This window comes from Prinia subflava, chromosome 3 (assembly GCF_021018805.1).
Source record: "Prinia subflava isolate CZ2003 ecotype Zambia chromosome 3, Cam_Psub_1.2, whole genome shotgun sequence".
NCBI classification, from domain to species: Eukaryota; Metazoa; Chordata; class Aves; order Passeriformes; family Cisticolidae; genus Prinia; species Prinia subflava.
In genome coordinates this window covers 21,252,122-21,277,240 of record NC_086249.1, presented here as the reverse complement: position 1 = coordinate 21,277,240, position 25,119 = coordinate 21,252,122, and the positions used below count along the sequence as shown (strand labels likewise).

The 25,119-nt window shown below is 45.8% G+C and overlaps 1 protein-coding gene across 1 annotated transcript in view; it reads right to left on the bottom strand.

Annotated features, from left to right (window-relative positions):
• Positions 1 to 25,119, bottom strand: part of MYO7A (myosin VIIA) — a 96,456-nt gene that overhangs the window by 8,272 nt on the left and 63,065 nt on the right. Inside the window, exons 16-39 of the mRNA XM_063394352.1 lie at positions 23,618 to 23,755; positions 21,410 to 21,568; positions 20,970 to 21,062; positions 19,528 to 19,622; positions 18,328 to 18,412; positions 17,235 to 17,453; positions 16,990 to 17,097; positions 16,237 to 16,446; positions 15,494 to 15,697; positions 14,499 to 14,675; positions 12,782 to 12,871; positions 11,392 to 11,519; positions 10,724 to 10,850; positions 7,224 to 7,343; positions 6,335 to 6,508; positions 4,945 to 5,172; positions 4,347 to 4,517; positions 3,232 to 3,349; positions 2,825 to 2,951; positions 2,539 to 2,708; positions 2,205 to 2,395; positions 1,538 to 1,662; positions 665 to 822; positions 13 to 166 (exon numbers count right to left, since the gene is read on the bottom strand). Coding sequence (XP_063250422.1) covers positions 13 to 166; positions 665 to 822; positions 1,538 to 1,662; positions 2,205 to 2,395; positions 2,539 to 2,708; positions 2,825 to 2,951; positions 3,232 to 3,349; positions 4,347 to 4,517; positions 4,945 to 5,172; positions 6,335 to 6,508; positions 7,224 to 7,343; positions 10,724 to 10,850; positions 11,392 to 11,519; positions 12,782 to 12,871; positions 14,499 to 14,675; positions 15,494 to 15,697; positions 16,237 to 16,446; positions 16,990 to 17,097; positions 17,235 to 17,453; positions 18,328 to 18,412; positions 19,528 to 19,622; positions 20,970 to 21,062; positions 21,410 to 21,568; positions 23,618 to 23,755 — 3,569 coding nt within the window. The remainder of the gene's footprint in view (positions 1 to 12; positions 167 to 664; positions 823 to 1,537; positions 1,663 to 2,204; positions 2,396 to 2,538; positions 2,709 to 2,824; positions 2,952 to 3,231; positions 3,350 to 4,346; positions 4,518 to 4,944; positions 5,173 to 6,334; positions 6,509 to 7,223; positions 7,344 to 10,723; positions 10,851 to 11,391; positions 11,520 to 12,781; positions 12,872 to 14,498; positions 14,676 to 15,493; positions 15,698 to 16,236; positions 16,447 to 16,989; positions 17,098 to 17,234; positions 17,454 to 18,327; positions 18,413 to 19,527; positions 19,623 to 20,969; positions 21,063 to 21,409; positions 21,569 to 23,617; positions 23,756 to 25,119) is intronic.

Here is a 25,119-nt window from a genome sequence, read left to right as displayed (position 1 = left end):
AACAACTCTTACTTGATGTGATTGTCTGTGAGCTGCTTGAGGGTCTGGCAGTAGATTTCATCCTTTAGGGGTTCGGCTTTCAAGGCACCTTCAAATATTTGGTCTGTCAGCTCATTGACTGAGCGGGTCCTTTTGGATGGGTAGTCACCCATATATTTCAGCACAGGTGGGAGGCAGGAGTCAAGGATGAGCTAACTGGGATATTTGGTGAAGCCTCTCTGTTGAAAATGTTGTTAAAGACATCCTACAAATGACTGCAGAAGTTGCTGCAAAGGGATATTCAGGCATCAAACCCTGTCCCCAAGGCCACGTGGACTGGTGTGCATCCACACTGATTAGGGCTGTGGCCATCCACAGCAGGTGCACTTGGCAGAGAGTCAGCTGAACCAAGACAGAACAGTGCCAGTGAGTGTGGATCAGCAGGACTCAATAACTGGTCCCAAAATCCTCACTGATTAGGAAATAGACACACTTCAGATTTCAAGGATGCTTAAGTACAGATTTGTGGTGCAGACCCATCTCTGAGCCTGTGACATTGTCCCACAGCCCTTAAGGGGGACCACAAACCTTTCTTTGGGCTTTGCCTGGGGCCCTAAAAAACCTGTTCAGCCCTTTGCCTGTCAGACCTGTTGCCCAAGGGCACTCCCAAGCAGAGGAAGGATATCAATAAAGGCCATACAGGCTTCTTGGGACAGCTCCTCGCTGCCCAGGATCTTCTTCAGCAGGGGCTGTTTGATGGGCTCGCGGGTGTAACACCACAGCTTGTCCTTCCCACGGCTCTTGGTGATCATGACCCGGCTGAGGGTGTGCTTTGGAGGCGGCCTGGTGGCAAATGCAGGGCAAGAGGTGGAGAGATTACAGGGATAGTAGGAACAGCTTATGGCCAATGTTTCACCTAGGACGGTTGCACCTGGCTAATGAACTCTTACACCAAATGGGAATTTAGCAAATATCCAACTCCAGTTCTGCTCAAAGATAACCACTTGTACTTTCCTATGGCTCAGAAGAGCCCCTTATAGATCCTACCCCAGTAATGACACCACAATCACCTACCCTACTCTAAAAAGCTTCTAGTCACAGGAAGGATGATGGCAGTGAATGGTCAGGGCAGCCACACAGAAAGAATATCACCCAGCAGTATAAGCCTAACAAGGGGAAGACATCAAAGAGGATCTGATCTGCCTGTCTGGATTGCCAGCCCACCCAAACAGATGCAGGAGCTTTGGTCAGCTGCATTCAGCAGTGGCGCACATTTAAATTTTTGGAGCTGAGATGAAAATACCTAATAGCCTAAGGATATCCTCCCACACAACATTAAATTTTAAATTGCTACACCTCTGCTGAGGAGAAATCCTTTATAAAACCTTGTCTGTGGAAAACCTGCAGTTCAAATACTATGACCTAAACCAGAGGTTGCAATTGTACAAAGTCACACAATGGGGTATTCAGAGTCTTCTCCAGTAGCAAAATTTTCCTGATTACCAAGCTACCTGGAGATGAATTCCTGTAATTTTTGAGAATGGTTTAAAAAACTCACCTAAAATAATCATAGGAAAATTCCTCCAAGGTGTATGGCTTTACTCTTTCTTCACTGTCTGAAACTGCCATCTGAGAGGTTCTGATAACATCTTGTCGTTGGTCAGGGGTCATTGTGACCAGGGCCTGTGGGATGAAAAGCTCTCTGTTACCTGGTGTATTTGAAATAAATCTGATGTATTCAAAGAGAGGAAGCAGATACAAAACAAGAACAGTGAAAATGACAATAATCCATCAATTCCCATTAACAGTCAGTTAGAACTGTGCAGCTGTCATTTCTCTGTGCCATTCTCAGTCACTAATGCAAGGAATAACAAATACTTCCATTGTGTGGGTCATTTCCTAAGGAAGATAATGTGCTCTGGAACTTACAACTTCATATGCAAATGTAGCAGTTCCCTCTAACCACCAATACACCTTTAAGCCATCACACCAGCTGGAAGGATTTAGCACAATGGATATTCCAAGTCACAAGTTTGTGATGTCCTGAGTGCCAAGATCAGAAGAAAGGCTGAGATCACTTTTGCCTTGGACAGTTTGTCACCTCTGTCATCCACTTTGGTTTCTGCCTTACATTCAGGGAGACTCTGGCCAGCTCTAAGCACTTCATGAGGGCTTTGACCTCCCTGGACATTGCACCAAGTTGTGTAATTCTGTAAGATGCTTACCACAATCTCCAACGGAGGCATGGTGACGGTAGGCAAGACATAGACGGAATCAGTCGGGAAATCCCCTTTCTGCTTGGTCCGTTCATTGAACCCATTAGCCCACCCCGAGTTCATCACTTGTTCTCCTGTGTCCTGGTCCAGAACTATCAGGTCTCCTTTAAGGAAGCTGAGGAACCCAGATTCTTCTCCCACTGCAAAAAATGAACAATTAGTTTGAATTGTTTTTTGGTTTTTTTTTTTTTTGTTTGTTTGTTTTGTTTTTTTTTTTTTCCAAATTCTTCAGGAATATTAAATCTATCTATATGTTTACCACTGAGCTGAGCTATTTACTTGCCTGGATTTGGGTTGTCTTGGAGAGTGACCACATACTTGGATCGTTTCCTTAGTCCTTCAAGGAAGGTCACCACCAGGTCCCGGATATCCTCTGCATTGTTGGAGGTGAAAGTGTACTCATCCCCTTTAATGGTGGCCAGGGTGAAACTCTGCCCCTGCAGCTTTCCTCCTCTGGGATATATTTTTATAGGAGACATAAACATAAAACATAATGACATCCAGAGCAAAAGTCTGGAAAAAAAGACTGATCTATGGTGAGATTGCCAGCCAAGTCTATTCCTCCTTACCTGCTGCTTGACACAGCTGTGATCTCTGGGAAAGAGAGCTCTAAGAGAACCTGCTCCTGTTCATCCACAAAGTACACCCCTGTCCAGTTGACAGCTACAATCACATCATTTTTGGGCAGGCTTGGCCCTGAGTTGAAGACAAGACATTCAATCAGCTCATGAAGGGTTTTAGGATACAGAAAATGTTTCAAAGGAGGATGCATTGATCAAAAAGCTCTGCGTTTTTTTTTTTAAGAGAGAGAAATAGTGGCAGATCCATAGCCTGAGCCATTGCTAATCAGGATGCAACAAAAAATAATGCATCCAAAAAAGACCAGCTAGATGGTCTCCCTCTTGTCTGTAGAATCCCCACCTCTCCTTTTGCTTTAGAGCATCTCGTGCTCTGGGCATGTGCTCTACTGACTCACCTGAGAATTTGAAGGCTTCGTAGAACCGAGAAAACAGCAAAGGCCACTTGAAACGTGCAAAATCCACTACTTCTTCCTTGACCTTTTTTGGGTCTGCCCTCTTCTGAGTATAAATTCCCTACAGAAAAAGCAAAACACAATCAACATGAAGAAAAACACATTTATATCCAGGAAGAGAGCAAGGAAAATCAATCCATGTAACCTGAAGATCTTAGAACAAATATTAATGAATGTCTCAGTGTGGCTAAGGGCCAAACTACTACAGCAACAAGTGACAGTCTGGGCAGAGTCCTGGCCTTCAGTTTCCACTTTATTGAATAATTTGACTTGGAGAAGGCTGGACAAGCATCTGGAGTGACCAGTCTCAGTGAGGTTCGTCTCAGCTGACTGTGGGTTTCCATAAAGTGTTTACTTCTTAGCTTAACATTCCTTTGGCTGGAAGCAGACACTCATCAGCCCTTAAGCCCCTTATTTAGGGCATCCTTAGACACCTGACACTTCCATACAAAGCTGACAGGCTGACAGGGGATGTGCAAGATCCAAGTGAATTCCTGTGTCTCTACTGAGAGTTAAGTTGAGGTGAGACTCCTAATGCACATGGAGATGTTTACATAGCAGGGATCCTAATCTGAAGCTGGCTCCTGATGTTAAATGAATGCCAGTCCTCATGCCAGGAACATCACCCCTCATGGGTGGTCATGACTACTGGGTAATAAGCTATGGCAAGTGTTGCCATGTGGGAATGTCACAAATGTTCTAATTGAAGTCAGGGAGGTTTTATACAATACTTGGCACAATAAAGTCCTGACATTACCTAGAGACATGAACCACCTCTGTAATACAACTGGTAACACCACAATCTTGTGTAACAGGAATGCCACCCCAGAGATGGTGTTTTGCATCTCACAGTAAATCTTTGCAGGATGTCTTCTGTAAGATCTTGCATAACAACCAGTGGTAAAGCTGAATATGGTTAGTACAAGCCCTGCCCTTTCTCACTATTTTAGCTTCAGGCCAGGCTAAGGGCTGAGCCATGATGTCTGACATATGTTTAAAAGGCACATGAAGCTATTGAAGCATGATGTGATCCTTGACAGGTGATCTATTGTCCCCACCTTTTTATGTGCAGCTATAATGAGCTGAGCCCATTTTTCCACTGTTTTTGAAGCAGTGATCTCTCTGTCTGGAATGTAGGATGGAATTAGATTTAGCAGCCTTTCCAGTACCATCTCTGACCCATAGTCCACATAGTACTGCTGGGAAGCCAGTTCTGCCAGATCTTCCTCCTGTGGGAGCCAAACAAACCAAGTTAATGCTGTCACCAAGTCATCACAACATCCATCCTCCACCACTCAACGAGCCTGTTGTGGAGGCTGGATGTACTATAGAATTGTGTAGTACACCCAGCCTCCTTTTGGCAGAACATCACCTTCTGCAGCTTTCTGCACATCTAAAGTTCAGGACATTGACCACTAAAGGCTATAATTAAGCCTTATCATGTTCATTGTTAAGAGTGTTCACGCAGCACATGGAAGCTTCCAAGCCCAGTCAGGAGGGTTTGATTGCTGTAGCTCCTGTTTTCCATGTGAATACCACATTGCCCAAGCAAACGGGTGTCCAGGGAGGAATATTCATCATCCCTTTTGTTGTAACCTATTTCAGCACCTCAAAGATACTTGTTGGACCAGGCCGGGAGCAGCCGAGGTCACACACCTTGTCACACCGGTACTCCCCGAACTTCACCCCTCGCACGATCTGCTGGTAGATGAGATTGGTGGCCACGTTGTCCTCGCTGGGGTTGTGCCAGGGAGTGAAGATCTCCTTCCTGAAGAAGAGCCGCCACGGCGCGTTGCGCTCCTGCGCTCCCTGCTCCTTGGCGTACTGCTCGCACTGGGACACAGCATCCATCACGTGGTCATTGCCACTCCCCAGCGAGGACACCTGGGCAGGGCAGAGGGAAAGGTGGCATTCACCTGACCAAATTCAGGCCTTTTCAGGTTGAGAGAGCTATTTTTGAGTCACTCAGACTACCTTTATAATCAAAATAATCAAAATAATCAATGGTTCTGTGTCACCTAGCCAGCCAAGTTCTGCAGCATGGCTGGGTGAGCCATTCCATTTTGACCTCCAGTTTCCCATCCAGACTGAAAAGAGAGCATCAACATGAATCAGCAAAGCCAATGGTCCCATTTTGAACAATTGTTGATCCATACTGTGCTTTGAAATGCGCTGTTTCAAACTCATGGGCTTGGATCCAACCTAGCTAAGCATCAGAAAAACACAGAATAAAAAACCCTGTCCTGTTACAGAAATTTACCTGTCTTCTCATTGGGGTCTGCCATGAAGCCCCCAAAGTACTACATCTCCTCAGACTTAGCATCTCTTGCTGAATGTCTCCTCAAAATGAAAAAGACATACTATAAACCATTTTCTTTTCCACCTAGAGGCAGAGGTGGCCACATCCGTAGGTGAGAATATACTTAATTCTCTTATACAGCAGCTCTTGGAATACTTGAGTTTCATTGACTTGCAGCTGTTGTCTCACCTGATGAAGCTTTACCCCTCTCATTTTATGCTCACTTTTATTGTAACAGAACTTCTGAAATGGATATGTTTTTAGTTTAAATAAATCAGGTTAAATGCCAATGCAGGCATGGCAGGTTGGATTTTAGCTCATTTCAGAAGCTTAATTTCAACTGTTAGCTTTCCAATTAAATTTAATTGGCTCCCCTGCATAAAAATCCAGGTAGGATGTTTTACTGGAAATTCATCTCTAATAAGCTTACGTGAGAGTAAGAGAATAGAATCACATAAATATGTAGGAGGAAAGGAATTTCTGAAGGTTTCTGGTCCACCACAATGGTCAGAAGAGCTGCATCTTTGAATGGATTTCTCTGTGTATTTTCCTGTTAAATTCTGAATATCTCCAAGGATTGAGATTTTTCCTACAACCCAGCTGCAGAGTTTGACTACTCTTTTTGTGAAAATCTTGCTGACACTTGTACTGTAGAAATAATACCCCTGTTTTCTGGAAGTTATACGACAGTAAGAAGAACCTCCCCCTTCTTCCCAGAACTATTCAGGAACAGAACTTAAGATATACCTTGTCAAAAAGTGCAATGTAGAGCGAAAAGCCAAATCGGTCCTTCAGGCTGATTTTGTCAGCCAAAGAATTACAGAGCTCTTTAGCAGTTGTTGCAGAGTCTGTCAACAGTGTCTTTGTTGTCCCATCCATAAATGTGACAGGCAGCATGATTGGTTTTTTGGACTTGGTCGCCTAAAGGATTAAAGTCAAACTTTATAATGTTACATCTATTTCAGTACTATTTACCTGCATACTCTTCACCCCACTGTAGTTACCACTTACTAATTCCTGATCACACTGACTGGCTGCTTTTCAGTGCTACACCACCATATTTATCAACAGGATAATGTACAGTCAGCCACTGGAAGCACTTGGAAGTCATAAATATTTTGTTTAATACATTCAGTCATCAAGGTGCCTAATCCGGTAAATATAAGCATGTTTGGGAATGTTTATGGACACTGGAACACAGCTGTATGTGTGTACAAATCGGTTTAGAAAATGAGCAATTTTTGCATTTTTGCACAAACTGCCTGTTCCAGCTACAGTTGTCCCCAAACAAGTCCCAGGGACCACTCACATGAGGCAGTTTGCCTGCAGCCACTTTCATCTGCAAGATAGTTGCTTTGAATACATGGGGCTCGCTCTGTGCCAGCTGGCCTCAATGCCAACAGTGCACATTTAATTTACAAGTACTGCTGCAGCCAAAAGGATTGATCTTCAACATACTCTGGAGCAAATCCAGAATGTACAGGGAATGCAGTATGTTGGAATTGCAGGAAAATTCTGGACAGAAATAGGCCTTTTGTTGTCCCACACTCTGTCCTGACAGAGACGTGGTTCTTGTGACAGTGAAAGGCTGAAACCCTGATCCCCAGTTCCCTGGGGAGGAATGGAGGGCTCATACCTGCAGCTCCAGCCAGCTGGGTGGCTGTGTCCTTGTCCCGTTGGCAAACGTCCGCCTCAGCCTCTCTTCACAATAGGGAGCGTAACCTGGGGGGCCTCCGTTGATAAAGTTCCTTAAATACTGTTGGCAGCAGGGAACACATTGTTTAAAACTTTGGCTTAAGAGGCCAAACATTTGCAAAAAGTAATATTTTGTTGGAGAAAAGCCCTCTGTGACTAGTGACAGTGATATCACTCAGGCTTGAATGCTCCTGCATCACATCACTGGAAGCTGAGAGAGAGTAGAACAGCCTGCACCCCTGCCTTGTTCTTCTACTGTGCATTTCTGGCCTCAGAGGAGATAAGATACCAGACTAGATAGAAGCTTTGATTGAAGCCAGAGCAGCAGCTCTTCTGTTCCTGCTACTGCTGCCAGTGATTTCTATCTTTGTATTTTAAAGATGTGTTATAAAATGTTATTGACATTTGTTATTATAAAATGTTATTGTTGGCCAAAAAGATGGGACTCCATGAAAAAGATGTGTAAGTTATGATTCAGGGGAATTGTAAGTGAATGCCACTCAGAACACCTAACTGACAGCACAAAAGATCTTTCACAGTGACATTAAACAGATATCTCCGTAGTCAGATTTTAAATTGCATTTTGGCCTAAAACAGAATTTGAAGCACTTCTGTATATGTTAAAAATATAACCATATTATTTTAGAGAAAATAAAATCCAGTGATTTCCACAATATGAAAGATAACACACTTAAAAATATTACACAAACATCTTGGTCAAAATGTTAACTAAGATGAATAAATCTGTAAATCAAATTTTTCTGAGAGACTTTATATAAAGTGTTCTCTGAATGATAACACCCTGCTATTCCTTCAGAAACACAGACTGCTTTATAACACTGGCAGCCGTAAATAATATGGCTAGAGAGACAGATATCTCTGCCAGTCATAACTTACAGAGACACTATGAAGTACCTAAGTAATACAGCCAGGTTATAGGGATGAGATCTTCTGCAAATGATCGTAAGCAGTCAACGCAATGCAAAAGTGTAGTTTTAATTAGGCTATTGCTAATAATAAACTATACAATTACATATTTTTTCATATTCCTACTTCCTTGTGACTGAACCTTCCCACCTAGGCCCACTGTTGGTTAAAAGAAAGGTGCAAGTAACAGGAGTGCTAATGTGTCTTGGCCCATATTTAACACATGATGTGATAAAGGTGTCTAATGGGATCCAAAGCATAACTTGAATAATTGGGGGCTGGAATACATATTGAAGACCTGCCTCATTACCAGTGAAATCCTTCTCATAATGTTTAGTTCTAACTGATACTTTTGAATGACAGAATCATAGAAGGAAATGGATGCCATCCAGAGGGACTGGGACATGCTTAAGAGTTGGGCCTGCGTGAACAATGTGAAGTGTAACAAGGATGAGAGCAATTTCCTGCACCTGGGCTGGGGTAATCCCAAACACAAACACAGGCTGGGCAGAGAATTGATTGAAACTAATCCCGGGGAGAAGGACTTGAGGGTGTTCATGGACAAGAAGCTCAAGAGGACCCATCAGTGTGCACCCACAGCTCAGAAAGCCAAACGTGTCCTGGGCTGCATCACCAGCAGCACAGGCAGCAGGGTGAGGGAGGAGATTCTGCCCCCCTGCACTGCCCTACACAGATCCCACCTGGACTGCTGCATCCAGCTCTGGGGACCCCAACACAAGAAAGAGGTGGAGCTGTTGGAGCAAGTCCAGAGGAGGCCACAGAGATGTTCAAAGGCTGTGGCACCTCTGCTATGGAGACAGGCTGAGAGAGCTGGGGTTGGTCAACCTGGAGAAGCGAAGGCTCCAGGGAGACTTTAGAGCACCTTCCAGAACTTAGAGGGCTACAGGAGAGCTGGAGAGGGACTTTTGATAAGGGCATAGAATGACAGGACAAGGGGATGTTGCTTTAAACCTAAAGAGGGCAGGTTTAGATTGGGTATAGGGAAGGAATTCTTTCCTGTGAGGGTGGGGTAAGGCACTGGAACAGGTTGCCCAGAAAAATTGTGTCTGTCCCATCCCTGGAAACATTCAAGACCAGGCTGAATGGGACTCTGAGCAATCTGGTCTAGTGGAGGGAATGCCCTCCAGCAGCAGGGTTGAACTAGAAGACTTATAAATATCCCTTCCAACCCAAACCATTCTATGCCTCTGTGATTCTATGATCCTGTGATTGTATGATTCTACGTCTGAGTCTCCAGAACTACTTATAAATTATTTCTGACAAGTGCTTCATTAGCCTAAAGTAATCTTCTGTTATTTAAACCAACACAGCTTCCTGTGCCATACTTCTCAGATCTCATTTCCACACATAATTCAATTTTCTGTGACTTTGCCAGTGATTTATCTTGTTTATTAGATTTCATACTGACAAGGCCTGGGGACAAAGGAAGCATTTCTATTCTTGGCTTCAGCTCTTTCAGTGCTGAACATCCAGCACCTAATCTGATATCTACGGAAATTAATGGAACATCTTTATTTCCAGTCAGGCACTGGAACAAATTGTCCAGGAAAGTGGTGGAATCACCATCCCTAGAAGTGTTTAAAAAAATGCAGATATGGCACCTGTGGACATGCTTAGTGGTAGGCTTGGCAGTGGTTGGGCTTGGTCTTGGTCTTAGACATCTTTTCCAACCCAAACAATTCCACGACTCTATAACCCATTTGGAAAGCAGACTGTTCAAATCTAAGCAACAGAACTTTGCCCAGAAAAGAGAAAAAGAAAATCCTTAAGAACAACCTGATTTTCTAAAGTGTCGGCCACTTGGCACCTCCCACTGACTTCAGTCCTGCTGATCCACAGTGCTGCTGAAGATGGGTTACAGGTCATCTCATGTGGCTGTTTGGAATTGGGTGTTTTCAATATGACACATGATGGGGAGCACAGCATCATACAGAGAGCACCTTTGTAAATGTACTTCCACATAAATGAAATCCTTCCCTTTCTGTGTGCATCTTTTTTAGTACAAATTCGTACTTGTAATTGGCTGTGTTCTATTCCTTGCCAGTTTTGGTAGAGTAGATGCCTGAGGTCATACTCTCAAAGTCCGTAGATACTGAATGCACAGACTTTTGCGTATAAGAAACAAGAGAAACATGACCTATTCTGGTTGTGTAAATTCCACTTGCAGCCTCCCACAAACAAATTTCCTACCAGAAGTCACTTAATCATATCTTCACACATCTACATGCAGGAGACATCATCTGATTTGGTTGTCTACATTACCTTTAGAGTCACAGGAAAAGAGACAGTCACTTCCCAGGAGTGACTCATCTGATTGCATTAGACATTGAACTTGGGATTATGAACAATTTTCTGAGGAACTCTGTCACCTTTGTTTCTGGCAAAGACTGGCATTCCCTCTACTGTGAAACCCAAGGGAAAAGCTGGTCCCATGAGTGGAAAACAAAATGTATTGGTAGATAATTCATTAGACAAATGTCATCTACAATTTACCTTCACAAACTTCTCAGAAGGAGCAAAACATCCCACACAAAGAGACATCAGGATCCAACCCCTAGCATGGCTGCTTTTGGATGGGTTCTGAGTCAGCTGCTTGCAGATTTGACAGTAGATTTCATCCCTACAATAGGAATAAAAAAATAATTTAAATTAAACAATTTAAAAAAAGGAATTATTTATCATTAATTTCTATTGATAAACATAAACACATAAATTGGCTAAACCAGAGATGTACAAGGGGCCAACATTTGACACTTGCCAAATTTTTGAATTTTTGAATGCTTCATTTAGCAGCTGAAATGAGTTTGAGTTTTTTGTTAGCAGGCCATTAAAAATATTCACACAAACAAAAGAGAAACAATGGTCAAATGAAAAACAGAGTAGTGAGGAACAAGAGTGGGCATTTAAGAAAACAATCTAGTGTCATTAGGACTTCAGAAATGTTTGAATCCCTTTGCATGGTCTTTCCACTGGGCCTGATATGGACAGTAAGGAACATGATCCAGCCCAGCCTGCATTCCACAACATAACCACAAAAATTATAAAACAAGAGCTTTGTAAAGCTGCAGATAATATCAAACTTGTTTGAATAGCTCAAGAAAAGCTCAAGGAAGAAGGAATGGAAAGAATGGCATGTTCATGCCCTTGTTTTGATTTCTAACCTTAAGGCTGGCCTGAGGATGCCATTACCAATAATGAAATGGAGCTTCTCCAGGTTGGAAGTGGGTCGGTCTTCGAGCATGCTATTACCCTGCAGCGTAGACTCACCATCGTGAAGTCTCTTTGTCACCTGCCAACCAGACATATTGGTCTCTTTCAGGACAGCCAGTTACTGTGTCCCCCCCACCCCCATCCCAAGTGTGTGGTGCTCCCCCAGGAGGACTCCTCCACCAGCCAGGAGGGCTCTCAGAAGTTCTTCAAACCAGGATTTTAACAGCAATGGGAGGGTTTGACTGTGTTGGCTTTAATTGTGTATGGGTGAAATTAAAAATGGTCCTGTCTAGTCACACTTCCACCTGCTTGGTCCTTTCCCAGGTTTTCTACAATGGCACTCCCTCTGCATCCCAGCTCTGAGCTGGTCCTGCTGCTGGGAGAGGGCCACCAAGGGTCTTTGGAATAAACCATCTAATTGCCAAGGAGGACCTATCCCTTTAACTTAATCATACTAAAATGATCATCAGTGTTTTCACTGGCAAAATGGACCCATTCCCCATGCTAATGATGCAGCTGAAAATGCATAACCATGGTGCTGTTTGTGAAAGCAAGGATGGCATTTGTCTGCCTAGCAGCCCACTGTCTCAGCTAGTCAACCCCATCTCCATTTAGAGAGATGGAAATTTCTAGAGTGTCTTCAGAGACAATTAGGGTGAGCTGGATTGGGCCCTGTTTCTCCCCACTGACCCCTAAGAGAATATCTCACAGAGCAATCTTCATGCTCTTAAGCAGCTATAGCTAGGTAAGATGGTGCCTGCTCTGGAAATGAGCAGTCTATCAATTGTTTCCATCACCCCCATCTGAAAGATTTATCATTCCTCACTCTTTTGAGATGGCATTTCTCTCAGCCTGGGGTAACTGCCCAAAACTCCCATGGGGAGTTTTGTCCCTGGCACTGGAGCGGAGCAGAGGATGGGTTAGTGCCATTGGAGACCCCACCTCTGCTATCTATGGTAGAATACCATAGATAGAATACCATATCTATAGTATGGTTTTAGTAAACTAAAAGCGGGGATAACAATCAGACCATCACAGAGTGGTGAGAGGTCTCAGCAGCTGGATGGAGGGCTGTGAAAGAGGGGAGGGAAGGTGCTGCATGGATGGAGAACAGGAGCCGAGGGGAGGCCGGAGCGAGGTGCAGAATGACTCAAGGAGACACGGGAAGCCAACCTTTCCCCTTAAACACTCCTTAAATCTTTCAGGCAGAGAGACAGGTAGCGCCAAACCCAGAGGAGGGCTGGTTCTATGTTGTCTAGGGAAAAGCAGAAGAGAGTCAGAGAGGGCTGCAGACAATCCAACGGCACTTGTGCTGCCAGGCGGCCAGGCCTCTCCCCTCACCTCCTCCGTCAGTTTGGATTTCTTCTTGAGTGTTAAGGAGACCAGTTTGTGCCGCACACTGTTCTTCTTGTGCCCATCAATGTGAGTACTCTGCAAAGCAAGAGGGGTGCATGCAAAGTGGTGAGATGCAAGTGCTGAACAAGTGCTCTCTCTGCCTCCCCATGGCTCCTGCAAAAGACCATTAATCCTGAGCAGAGAGTGAGATGTTTCTAGTGGAAACCAGAAGTCCAGACCCATATTCGTGTGCCCCGGGCTGGCTCTGAATTTTGTAGATCCTCTCTAATCAGTAAGTGTCCCTCAGATGAAAATTATATATTGGGAGCACATGAAAAAACTTATGTTAAACACATATGTGCTTAACCCAGGTCCACCCAGCTCTGCGCTGTGACAGTGGAAATGCAATGAGCAAGACCAGTCTCTGAGACAAGCCATTTGCACAGCAGGTTTTTAGCTGGAAGTCATCTAGCCAGGGATTCATGGACAGGTAGCTACCCACTGTGGTTCCCTAACTTTTAACCAGCCCTGTGCTCTATCCAGTTTCCAGAAGAACACCTTTGATGTGGGACAGCTCCAGGCACTGACTACATATCATCAAATTACTTGCTGGCTTTCTACTTCTATAGCAAACTTTTGGACCCAGTTGACCTCAGCTCATTTAAACAGCTTTGAAAAGACCATGATTTCACACCCAATCAACACTTTGAGTCCTGTGGCTGTGATGGTTTATATCCATTATAAACATGAGTTGGTGATGTAAACCTGGATTGGCATATCATTTCGCTCAGGCATCTTTTTGTACTATGAAGAGATGACGTAACCACAGAGAAAAAGGACAGCTTAAATTTCCTTCTCTCTGTACTACCTGATATCTCAGTTGGCCAAAATACGCCTTTTTGTCATAAACAAGCAAGAAATTACGGGTAGAAGGAATGAAAGGTGATTCTTGGTGTATATTTTTACAGAATTATGATCCTGAAGTTAGTCTTGTCAGGATATTCTCTAAAAGTGCTGAATGGTATCATCATTTCTAAGAACAAGGAGATTTGTTAATTTACCTCTGCAAATACTGCAGAGATTTGTCAAGAAAACTTGAAAATTAAACAGAGGCATCCAGAAGGTGCCAGTAGCAGATTATATCTTGTCCTACTGAATAAAGCAATTGCCAAAGATGAAATGAATAAGCACAGTGAACATTGATTTATCCAGAATAATGTTTTGTCTGGGAAGGATACGAAGATGAAGTCCTCTGGTGACATCCAGAAGGCACTCAGAATGCAATGGGATTTATTTTTTCTTTAATTTTTATTTCCACAGCCTAATCTCCTGGTAACTAATTACTTCCTGCTCCAAGATTAAGGGCACATTTTTAATTTAGTCTTTTCTGACTCAGAGGAGATCAAAAGGAAATCCCCAAATAAGAGACATAGGACATTGCATTCCCCCCCTGGACTTTAGCCCTGCAGGGTGGAGGAGAGAGATCAAAGTCCCATGAGAGATATCAGGGCACTTCCTTCTCTGGGGAACACTCAGCTGGTGGACATTCAGTTCTCCCTGTGAGGAAGGGACAGGGTCACAGGCAATTCTCCCTTCATAGCATAAGCACAAATAAAATCAACAAACTTATTGCCAGCGGCAAACCCCACAAGTTGTTTCTTTCTGACACATTTCAATATCCAACACCTAATAATAATATCTCTTTTACAGCTGCAGCAGTTACCTCTCCTTCTCCCTGCAGAGCCTGCAGTTCTTTCTTATAGGTCTTCTTCCCAAGAGTCTCATAGATTTTGGTCATTACTGGTATCTTCTCGCCACCATCACTCATGGCTGTGTGATATTTCGGCTCAGGGAGGTCTCCCATGAAACGCAGGATAGTGATCCATACAGCAAGAGCCGCCTGTTTGAAAGGAAAGTTACACCCCATTAGCTCGCACCAGGGCAGTGGAGGGGGAGGTCAAGCCATGCTGAACCCATCATGATCCCCACTGTGGTCTCTCTGTACACCTGCAGGAGATAAAGTACTTCCCTGTGCGACAGGTAACAGTTTTGCCTGCAGCACCCATCCTCTCTGAATGCTGGGCAGGCTGCTGGCTGGAACCACACATTCAGGCTCTGTGTTCGTGGCACCATGCATGCGTTTGTGAACCCCACAAGGGGTTTGCTTCTTGAAAACCTTAGGAGGAGATGCCAACCCCACCAAGGGCCAGACACTGGCAGCTCCTAACCCACTGAAGTGGGGGAGAAGAACCACAGTGAAGGCAAGTTCATGGATAATGTAATATGCATTATAGCCATGCAGGTTCAGTTCATTTCTGCTCTTGTACTGCTGGCTATGGTACAAGCAGTTTTTCTCTTCTAGCTCTGCACTGATGTGTACGACAAGGTACGAAGCAACTTTCCCAGCTCCCTAGAAGCTTTACAAGTGGTATTGAAGCAACAATTTCCATTGCCCCCACCCTGAGTCCAGAGCACCTCATTGTCTTAATGCAAATACCAACGTACAGAGATGGACCCTCCTCTCTAATGCTCCATCCCTCTAATATTCACTGTCTTACCAGCACTCAAAGCATAGTGGTGGGACAGTGGCCATGGACACTTGTGCAGCAGATGAGTGTATCCCAAAATGGAAACTCCTGGTGCCCTTTGGCCACAGGGTTACCCAGACTTGCTCTAACCCACCCAGCCCTGCTCAAGGTTTTCCATCCCCTGCCTCACCAACTGGTCTCCTTCATCTTCATGGTACAAGAGAGGCTGCTTGAGGGGCCGGCGGATGTACGTGTGTGTTGTTGTGCCCTGGAAATATGTGGCAGCAAACTTGGCGAATTTGTACTCTGAGAGGTCTTCTTCCTCCTCCTCAGGGAGAGGCAATGCTGCATCAAGGTCCTCTTCCTCCAGCTCCTTCTGGACTTGCTCAAGATCCTGTTGTGGAAGGACATGCCAGACACTCAGCATGACTTTGGATATCAAAATACCATTTTCCTTTGGGCCAGTCTGATTTCCATCCCCAAAGGAAAAGTCAGCTGGAGGAAAAACATGGAATATAGCTCTGGAGCCCATCCAAAGCCCAAGCTCCGAAGGACATGCCTGCACCCAGGAATGTCCCCAGAGCAGTAGAAGAATCAACGAGCATGGCGCTATTCACAGCATGGGGAAAGGATGTCTAAGAGCTAAATGCCATAAACTGTGATGAACCTAAAAGGAAAGATCTCAAAGGCCACAAGTCCTTGATGACCTTATAGTGATACTGCTCTCCTTCTTTTAGTAGTCCCAGGAAAAGCTGCTAGGCTGCCTGTCCATCTCCAGCCACAGCACAGGAACCCTTTGGGGCTACAGAGGAGAGCCTGGCCTTGAAGGAAGCCTTCAGAGACACACTTTTTTATTACTGTACTCTTTCTTGATCTATTAATGTTTTGCTAATGCCTGTCACGTGATAGCCAGGTCCTGTACATCTCCAGTACCTCGAAGCCATTGGGTGCCTGTCCTTCCTGGCCAGGAAGGGAGGAGGTTGTCCCCAGGAATCCGAACATTTTGTCCACCATTTCTGAGTCATTCACTGGCTCATTGCGAGCTCTCTCCATTTTTTCTAAGAGCTCCTTCTTCCGACGTGCTTCCTCTTTCTCCTTTACTTCTCTCTCTGCATCTTCCCGTGCCAGCTGGGCCAGGCGTACCTGCAAAAGGAGAAGTGCAATGACTGAACTGCTCCTCCCAAAGAGCCAGCAGTAAGTTCTGGGCCTGGCTTTAGGAAGGCAGGCTGCCTGGTGCTTAGGGCACTATACCCGTATCATAACTTGGAGTAAATCAGTGACATGTCCATGTCTCTGTTTCCCAGCTGCAGAAGGTCAAAGCAATGCATTTTCCCCATTCCTTAGTGCCTGTTTCGGGGTGTTGGCCCGTGCACAGAAACTCTCACTGACCCAATTTTTTTCTTTTATACAACAACCCTGCATGTCCACACACACACAGAGTGTCCCAGTTCCCCCTTTTAAACAACCGCAAAATGAATAGTAACTATAATCTCTGGCATTCCTGTGCAGCAAATCAGAAATTCTGGAGCAGATTCAAACTAATAGAGCACAGAGTACTTGAGAATTAAATACAAACCACTCAGGCAGGGCAGAGACCCCTTAGATATTTTTGTCATTGCCCCTCAAAGGAGCAGAACTAGTTCCCAGAGAACAGACAGAACCACAGAAAGAGATCAGTCCCCATACTTGGTGTTTCTTTTCTGCTTCTTCTTTGGCTTTCTTGGCACTCATCTCCTTTCGAAGTCGTTCCTCTTCTGCCAGCCTAAGTTTCTCTGCTTCCAGGCGTCGATAATACTGAGGGAATAAACAGGAGAGCTTTGCTGAATTTCTGGACTTTGTTTGTCCTTTAAAGATGGATCCCAAGAGTGCATGATGCAGAAGCATGTACTCCTCCCCTCTCCCCATCTCCGTGTCTCCCCTACGGTACTCACCTCCCCGCGGAGGCGCTTGTAGAGCCTGCGGGCGATCATGCCGCGCGCGTAGGCCTGGACGGTGAGGACGGCCCAGAGGCGGTGGCGGAAAGCCCGCCGGACCAGGTAGCCCCGGCAGCGAGCCTGGAACTCGATGATCCGCCGGCGAGCCATGTGGTACTGCTTGTGAAGCTTGCGGGAGCGGTACAGGGCCTGCAGCCGCAGGAAGCCAATCCGCATCTGCAGGAGGAGGGAGCACCATGAGACCACCCCGCCAGCCAGGGGCTCGCCCACCCTAAGCAGATTGCCACTGCTAATCTCCTCCTTGCACGGCTGTCAACAGGAGCACCAAAACCAGTCCCCACGACAGCAAACCTTCTGGAGGGAGGTTCTCCAAGAGGGTGCAGAAATGAAGCTCTCAATAACTGCTGCATTGATTCAAAGCCCAGGAAGGACAAACACAGTTTCTCTCCCACAGAGCCTTTGAGAGGCCTCAGAATATCATCCTAAGGTAGCCACAAGCCATGACGGTTGCTCCTATAGAGCATCTGCAAAATTCCTGCCTGACAGTCAAGGTGCTGTTTGGTGGCAGGAGGCAGCATCCTAGCCAGCCTGGAAGTGGCTATGTCTATAAAGTTGCAGGCTTGAAAGATTATATTGAGATATTTTAGACCTTAACACACTTTCCAAAAGACCCTGCTCTTGGGTCAAAACTGGCTGGAACAGAGAAAGAAGAGGACTATGGACTGGGATGGTGAGAAACCCAAATATCGTCCCACATGGAGATGGAATCCAATTTTCAGAGGAAGCTGCTCTTGAGTTTTCAGTCATCTGGAAACCAGGGGAAGACTTAAAAAACCCCAAATGACCAGTTGGTGCAACAGACACATAAGTTATAAGGGAAAGAACAGCTAGGAAGTGGTCTCTTCAATGAGAAGACAAAGCAAAAGAGCAAACTTCCATTCATCGCTCCAACTGATAAAAGCCAACCTCACCACTTCTGACATTCCATGGGACATTTTGAACCAGGCCACCTGGTTTGAACCTTATATATGTCCCAGGATATACACAGAGATAGGAAGGCAGAAGTGTGAGGAAGCACCCCTGTACTTACAGCACCATAGTTCTTCCTGCAGTTATGTCCACGCCAGTATCTTTGAATCATCAGGACTGAATTTCTCACTTTCAGGAAATTGGACCTGCAAAAGTATTTCAATCATTTGCCTCTGTGGTTTGGCCACAAGTTATCATCATCTCCTGGGCCTTGTTTATTGGAGACTTGAACCCGAGTATCCAGGTGGAATAAACACTGCATTTCTGGCTTGAAAATGTCTCCTTCCCCAGCTCTCCTTGCTTTCATAAAAACATCTGTAGACAGTCTCTCTGAGAGGTCTCTCCAGGGAGATTATGCCACATTATGGGAATGAGAAGAACAGGAGATGCTAGGAATGGTCCCTCCTTCCCCCAGCCCTGTGTCCTCTTCTCACACCTAAAATCTCTCCCCTCTGTGTCCTTCCCATTTTGTTTTAGCACCTGAAAATGGATTGAATCCCACCCAATGATCAAGAGCAAACCTCACCAGCACCATGCTGCTATCCCTATCTGCTCTTCCAGTCCTCCTCAGCCTGATCTGATTCTTCCTGAAGACAACACGGACACAATTGTGTTGGGAGGCCTTGGGGGGGTCTCACTACAATCAGTGTGTGAAAGATTGATGAGTTATTTAGCATGTGTCCTTTCTGCAAAGCACAACCTGAGTCACAGCTGGGGCTTGGACAATCAAAGAGCATAAAAACTGTCTCTCCTCTGTAGGTGAAGCTTGTCCTTGGCTATGTCATTCTCTCTTCATCCACAATGGTGTCATGAGCTACCTGTTCTCTTCCCATGTCTGGAAACTGGGTTGCAAAGGGAAGAGTTCTGAACCCCTTGGGGAGAGCAACTTTAGTAGCAGCAGATGACCCAGCGTTCCCTCTGCAGTCTTCTGGGGATCTCTACAGATTGGACCCTCAGCGTTGCCTTCAGCTGGCTCAGAGTCCACTGCTGCACTGTCACAGCAAACACCACACTCCCTGAAGATGGCACTGAACAGGAACAGAAGGTCCTATTCTGACCAGGTTTAAGGCAGATAACACAGGTATCCTCTTGTTTTCTCTACTGTTTTTCTCCACTACTTGCTGCACCTGAGTGCAAACAAATCAGGGGTCTCCTCTGGTCACCTGGGCACCAAAGGAGTGATGCAGCCTTCAGGAGCCACTTGCTGGAAGAAGCATCCCACATAGCTCCCCTCCCATTTGGCCGTGGGGTTCATACCTACCTGTCTTTATACCCACGGACCACCTTCTGGATGAGGATGACTTTGTCTGTGATGGCCTTGTCTCTCTCAATCTCCAGCAGCATGTCATGGTGGTCCTATGGGAGGAAGCAACACAGCACCAATGTCTCAAGCTCTCCCTCTGCCTGACATGTGGCCAGAGTGCATGGTACAAGACCTTTCCCCAGGATAGTTGTTCAAAATAAACTCTTGGATTATTTTACATCCCAAGTGTTACCCCATCTGTTCACTGGGGAAGTCCTAACATAAACCCTACTGACCTATAGTCTTCATTCTCCAATGAACCAGATCATCCAGAAGCTGAAAATGCAATGCTTCACAGTCTGAAAACAATGAAATTACATTGTCCTTCCCTGCAGAGCTCCCTCCTAGTGCTCTCAGCCATGGGAGCAGCTCCTAGGAGCACTGGAGGGGTTTGAAAACAAACTCCAGGCTGCCTGGGTCCCATCACTTCTTCCAGCCAAGACTGCAATGCCTTCCTATCCTAAGGAAAAAAAGGTCCTCAAAACACTGAATTTCCTTTGCCCTGAGGCTCTCAGATGCACCAATCCAAGCTTTATTCTGATTCTTCCCATGTTGTATGTGATTCAGCTTTCTTTCCCAGTCATGACAAGCTGAGCCATGCTGCACTGGGTGCAGCAGAGGCAGTTCCACACGTTTCCTGCTTTGCTTGACCTCTCGTGGCCCCTCGGAGCCTCCCAATTTCTCTGTTTCCTGTCCTGACAGCTGTGAAATCTTGATAACAGGCTCTGGAAAAGAGCAACCAGAGGGAACAAGTTCTGGGGAAGAGATGGGGGTGTTTGTGCTGGCAGTGGGATTTAGGGGTGAATTTATGTGTAAGCAATCAGGCTTATCATTGCAATTTTTGCTCAAGAGAAGTCTCACCTTCCCAGAACAGCACAGAAATTGATTTGTACGGAAGGATGAGTGAGTACAGAGCTGCAGGAGACCTGCAGTGTTGGGCTGCTCTGTGTCAGCTGGACTGATGCAGGAAAGAAGACTGTAGGCACATCTTGGGTTGCACAAGGATGCCCAGAAAGCAAAACGAGCCTGTTGGGTTCATGTCCTTCTCTCTGTAGGGCTCTGCATGGGCATCCCTCCTGCTGCTGTGCCTTTTGGGTGAAGGCAGGAGAGGAAGCTGAACCACTCAGCCCAGCAGGGAAAAAGCTGTGCACTGGATGTGACCACTTTTGTGTCGGTATGGATTTGTGAATGCATCAGTGCAGGCACTATGTCAGGACTTCCTCCTGCCTGCTGCTCCCAAATCAGTCCCAAATATTCTGCCTTAGGTCAGGTTCTACCCACTGACAATGCCCCCAGAGACCATGGAAAAGGGTCATGCCTTGTGATGGAAAGGAAATGGTAGGACACGCCTCCAGAGGCGAGGATCCAAGATGGCAGGGGGAATGTGGAAAAGTACCCACCTTTAGAAATATCTTTGTCTTGCCAATCTGCCAGTCATCATCCTTCCCCAGCACTGCTTCAGCAATACGCTGGCACGTCCCACGCAGGTCACCCTGAGAGGAAAGGGGTTGTGATTCACCAGGACCAGACTCACCCACCGCTCCTCCTAAGCCCAGTGTAAACCTTTTGTGGTCCCAAATCCTGCAGTTTGTCTGCTAATGAGATTCTTATGTCTTTACTGTCACTTTGTTTAAGATGAGTGAGATGGACAGGCTGAATGTGTCCCTGTCCCTGCCAGCCCTGCCACCATTTTTCCTTCACTTGGAGAGCCCAGAGCACCACTGTGACCCCTGGGGATCAAAGGTTGTGTCACTGTTTTTGGAGAGGAGGCACACCTCACACATATCTCTGGAGACTGCCCAGCAGAGAGCACTCCTTACCTGTGAAAGAGGATCCTCACCTGCTTGTACGCTGGCTTCACCCCCGGCATGAGCACCCGGTAGCGGTCCACGAACTCCACGAAGGTGTAGCGGATGGGGTACCCGGCCCGCCGGATGCGGATGGTCTCCATCATCCCCGAGTACCTCAGCTGGCGGACGCACAGCTCCCGATCAAACAGCTGGGGAGGGTACAGGACACGGGCGTTGGACTGCAAATCCTTTTGGGCTAGCTCATTGTACTTACGGGCAGCTATGCGCTCCTCCACACGGGCCTGATGAGGCACAGGCTGCCAGAGACAGTTTTGATTTTCTTTGCATGGTTTTGTTATCTAATTCATCCCACGCCTTTCTTTTGGACTAACCAGAACAATACTCAGAAGCAGAAGCATGGGATGATGTACAGACCCAGAGAACTCCAGCCAGCATCCCGATACAAACAATTTCCCCCCCCACAAAGCACATTTCAGAAGGAAGTAAAAGTTTTAGAATAACAAAAAGCAACAAACAGTCAGGACTTTCCACTGGCCTTTCACTTCCGCTATCCTGTTTCCTATCACTATCAGTACATTTTCCTTCAAAGGCAGGGATACAAAATGATCTCTCAGACAGTGTTCTCTTTTGCAGTCACCCTGCACAGCTCTGTGTGTCTTTATCTGGGCTTTCTTTTCCTTTGGATTATTAAACCAAGGCCAAAATTAAACTCAGCAAGAAATCACATTTCATATCACACTGCAGTCTCTGATTCAGTGTTAGCTCACCCACTCATTTCTTTTATGGGGAGATTAATTTCTCTTTGTCTAATTCTTTCAAACTTGAAACTGTTTTCCTGTCCCACTGAAAGTTTTGTAGACAAATAGGTTGAACAGAGACTTCTCGCTTAGCACTTGCACAACCTGATGAAATACAGACTTCCTATGCAGGACACCAAATACTAGACTGAATTCCAGACATCCAGGTGTAAAAACAGCTCAGAGTCAGGGCATTTAGAATAATTTGCTAATGTCAGTTCAGGATGTATACCTATTTCTCAACATCACCTATGTTCAAAAAGAAGGTCTTGTTCTAATCTCTGCTCAGATGATAATCACAGATCAGACCTATCGTTAAATATTTACCCAATATATTCCATTAACAGGCTAATAGGTGCCTTTATACTCTAACCAAAACCAAGACAAGAGCACAGTAAAATGATCTGAGAGACACACCAAACCTTTTGCTCTGCAATATATTAGGTTCACTGAACAGCAAAAATAAATTTCAAATGAACACTGCTTGTACATAACAGCTCTGTAATTCAGTATTTTACGCTTTTTTGCACTCAGCTGAGCTTTGCTAACAGACACCGGCTTTAGATAAAGCTCCAGGCCTGGCTAGATTATTTATTAAATAAAGCTCTTCCTTTCCAAGCAGTATCACTCTGAAGTGTGGTGAGCAGAGAACAGTGACTGCTCACAGCATCAGTGTCTGATCTTGCAAGGTGTGGGGAGTGGGATCAGGGCGTGCAGCACCCACTTGATCACCTGCCTTCTGCTGCAAAACTCAGAGCACCCTCCACAAGCACTTTTTGGTCAGGGGGATTGAGAGCCTTCTCGTTCCTTTTCATTTGCTCCTAAAAGTTTTCCCCCACAGTGTTCATTGCTTTTGAATCAAACCACTGTGAATTGGAGCAAGATAACTCCTTTCACATTTCCTTTGTGCTATTTTGCCTTTTTTTTCCTCTGCTTTTAGAACCGTCCTTTTGTAATTGAAGAAGAAAATAAAAAGGCAGTGGAAAGGATCAAACAGGATTTAAAATGAGGGAGATCCATTGGGAGCAAAGACTTTCAGGAAAACACCCACGGGAAGATGATTTTTAGAAAGCACTGAACTCTGCCACAGAACTAAACCCATGGCTCAGCTTCTGGCAGGAAGGAGCCTACCCCCTATGGAAACGGAGAGGCATTTCCTATAGGATAAAGGGCTGCAGGGTGAATTCCTTGAGATCGTCCTTGGGAAGAAAGTCAGGGTCAGGAGTTTTGGGGTGCTGTTGGACTGCAAAGCCACTGCATGATTTTGCCAACCCTTCTGTGACTCTGTTGCTTGCCCAGCAGGCTGCGGTTGGTTTTCTATGCGTGCAGGGTTAACCCTGACTCCACTGATGCCCAAAGTTTTGTCAGTAGCTACAGGGCAGAACGACCCCATGGGCAGTCCCGTACAGAAAGCAACCAGGAGAGAAAAGCAAGGCTTACCATGGGCTTCTTGTACTCATTTGGCTTGATGCAGCGGACAAAAAAGGGCTGGCACACGCTGAGGGTCCTCATCAACAGCTCCAAGGAGCGCTTGAACTGGCTGCTGAGCGTCGGCGAGCGCTTCCTTGTCTCTGCTCCCTGCAAAACCGCGGTGCAGTGCGCTCAGGAAATGAAAGGATAACACTGCCTTTCCCCTCTGGCTGCGGCCCCAGGAACCTCCTGCAACAGCCGGGGCTGGAGCAGGGAGTGGGGCCAGAGGCGGCTGAAAGTTGTGGCAGGAGAGGGGAAGAGCAGAGCCTGCGAACTTGCAATGGCCGGGCTCCGGCAGCCTACTCCATATGGCTCTGTTCGGGCAGGGAAAGTGCCAAGATTTAACTTCTCCTGCTTGAACCTCCCAGTGTGACTGGGACTGGTCAACCTCCCAGTCATCTTCCCTATGCAGAGCCATGAGGAAGATCTGCCCATAAGAGCAAATGGCATCTTCTGGGCCATCAAAATTCCCTGTATTACAGCTTGGGGCAATGCACCTGCCCAGGGATGACCCCTGGAGCAGTGCAGGCTTCCCTCTCCCCATGCATTGCACCGTGGGCATGCCAAACTCTCTGTCATGGTTCCTCGTGCCGGGCAGGGCTCCTCCCGCTCCCTGGAACAAGAACCAGAGACTCACTTGGGGTAAAAAAATAACCCAGGAGAATGCGTTTCTGCAGCAGTTTCAGAAACATCTGCTGAGATTGCTCAGCCCGTAATACTGCAGATTCGAATTGCTTTTGGAAAAGAATATTAAATAGACTAAAAGAGGTGAGTATTTAGGGGGAATCAGGATGATTTGGAATTTTTTTTTTTGTTTAGTTCCCTTGATCAAATTAATAACTCAATCTCTATTTTGGGGCAAGTGTTTCTAAATGATAACGTGTATGTTTCCCTTAATAGTCCCTTCTCCCTGCTATGGGAAAACCTTGTTAAACCACCTCCAAATGAAGTCCCTAGCTCATTTTATGTGCCAGCCATTATTAGCTAAGCTCATCACACATCAGTCACAGTGGTGCTGTGTGTCTAGTGGGGTCTGGTGTTCAGGGAGCCTTTGTGGGGCAGCAGGTATTGCTGGAGGGTTGGAGGAAGAGTTGGGCACCAGGAGGCAAAAAACAGGGTGAACACGTAACACCACCTGTGACATGACCTGATGGCCAGACAATTCCCAAAGGGAGAATTCCAGCAGGATTTTAATGTGTTTTTCCTCCAAACATCCTCTTATTTGCAGGTGGTCAAACCACATGTGGAGTCACAAAATCCTCATCTGCACTGGCCTTGCTGCCATGTTTTGCAGTGTTTATTTGCACATTTTTTGTTGCCGTGTTTATTTCTACTTTTGCTAAAATCTTTACACTTGCTTCATCACATAGCAGCAGTAACCTTTAACATTCCCACCCCTCAAAACTGAGGAATTCCATAGAATCATGGAATAGTTTGGATTGGAAGTGATTACAAATTCCCTCTAGTCCAAC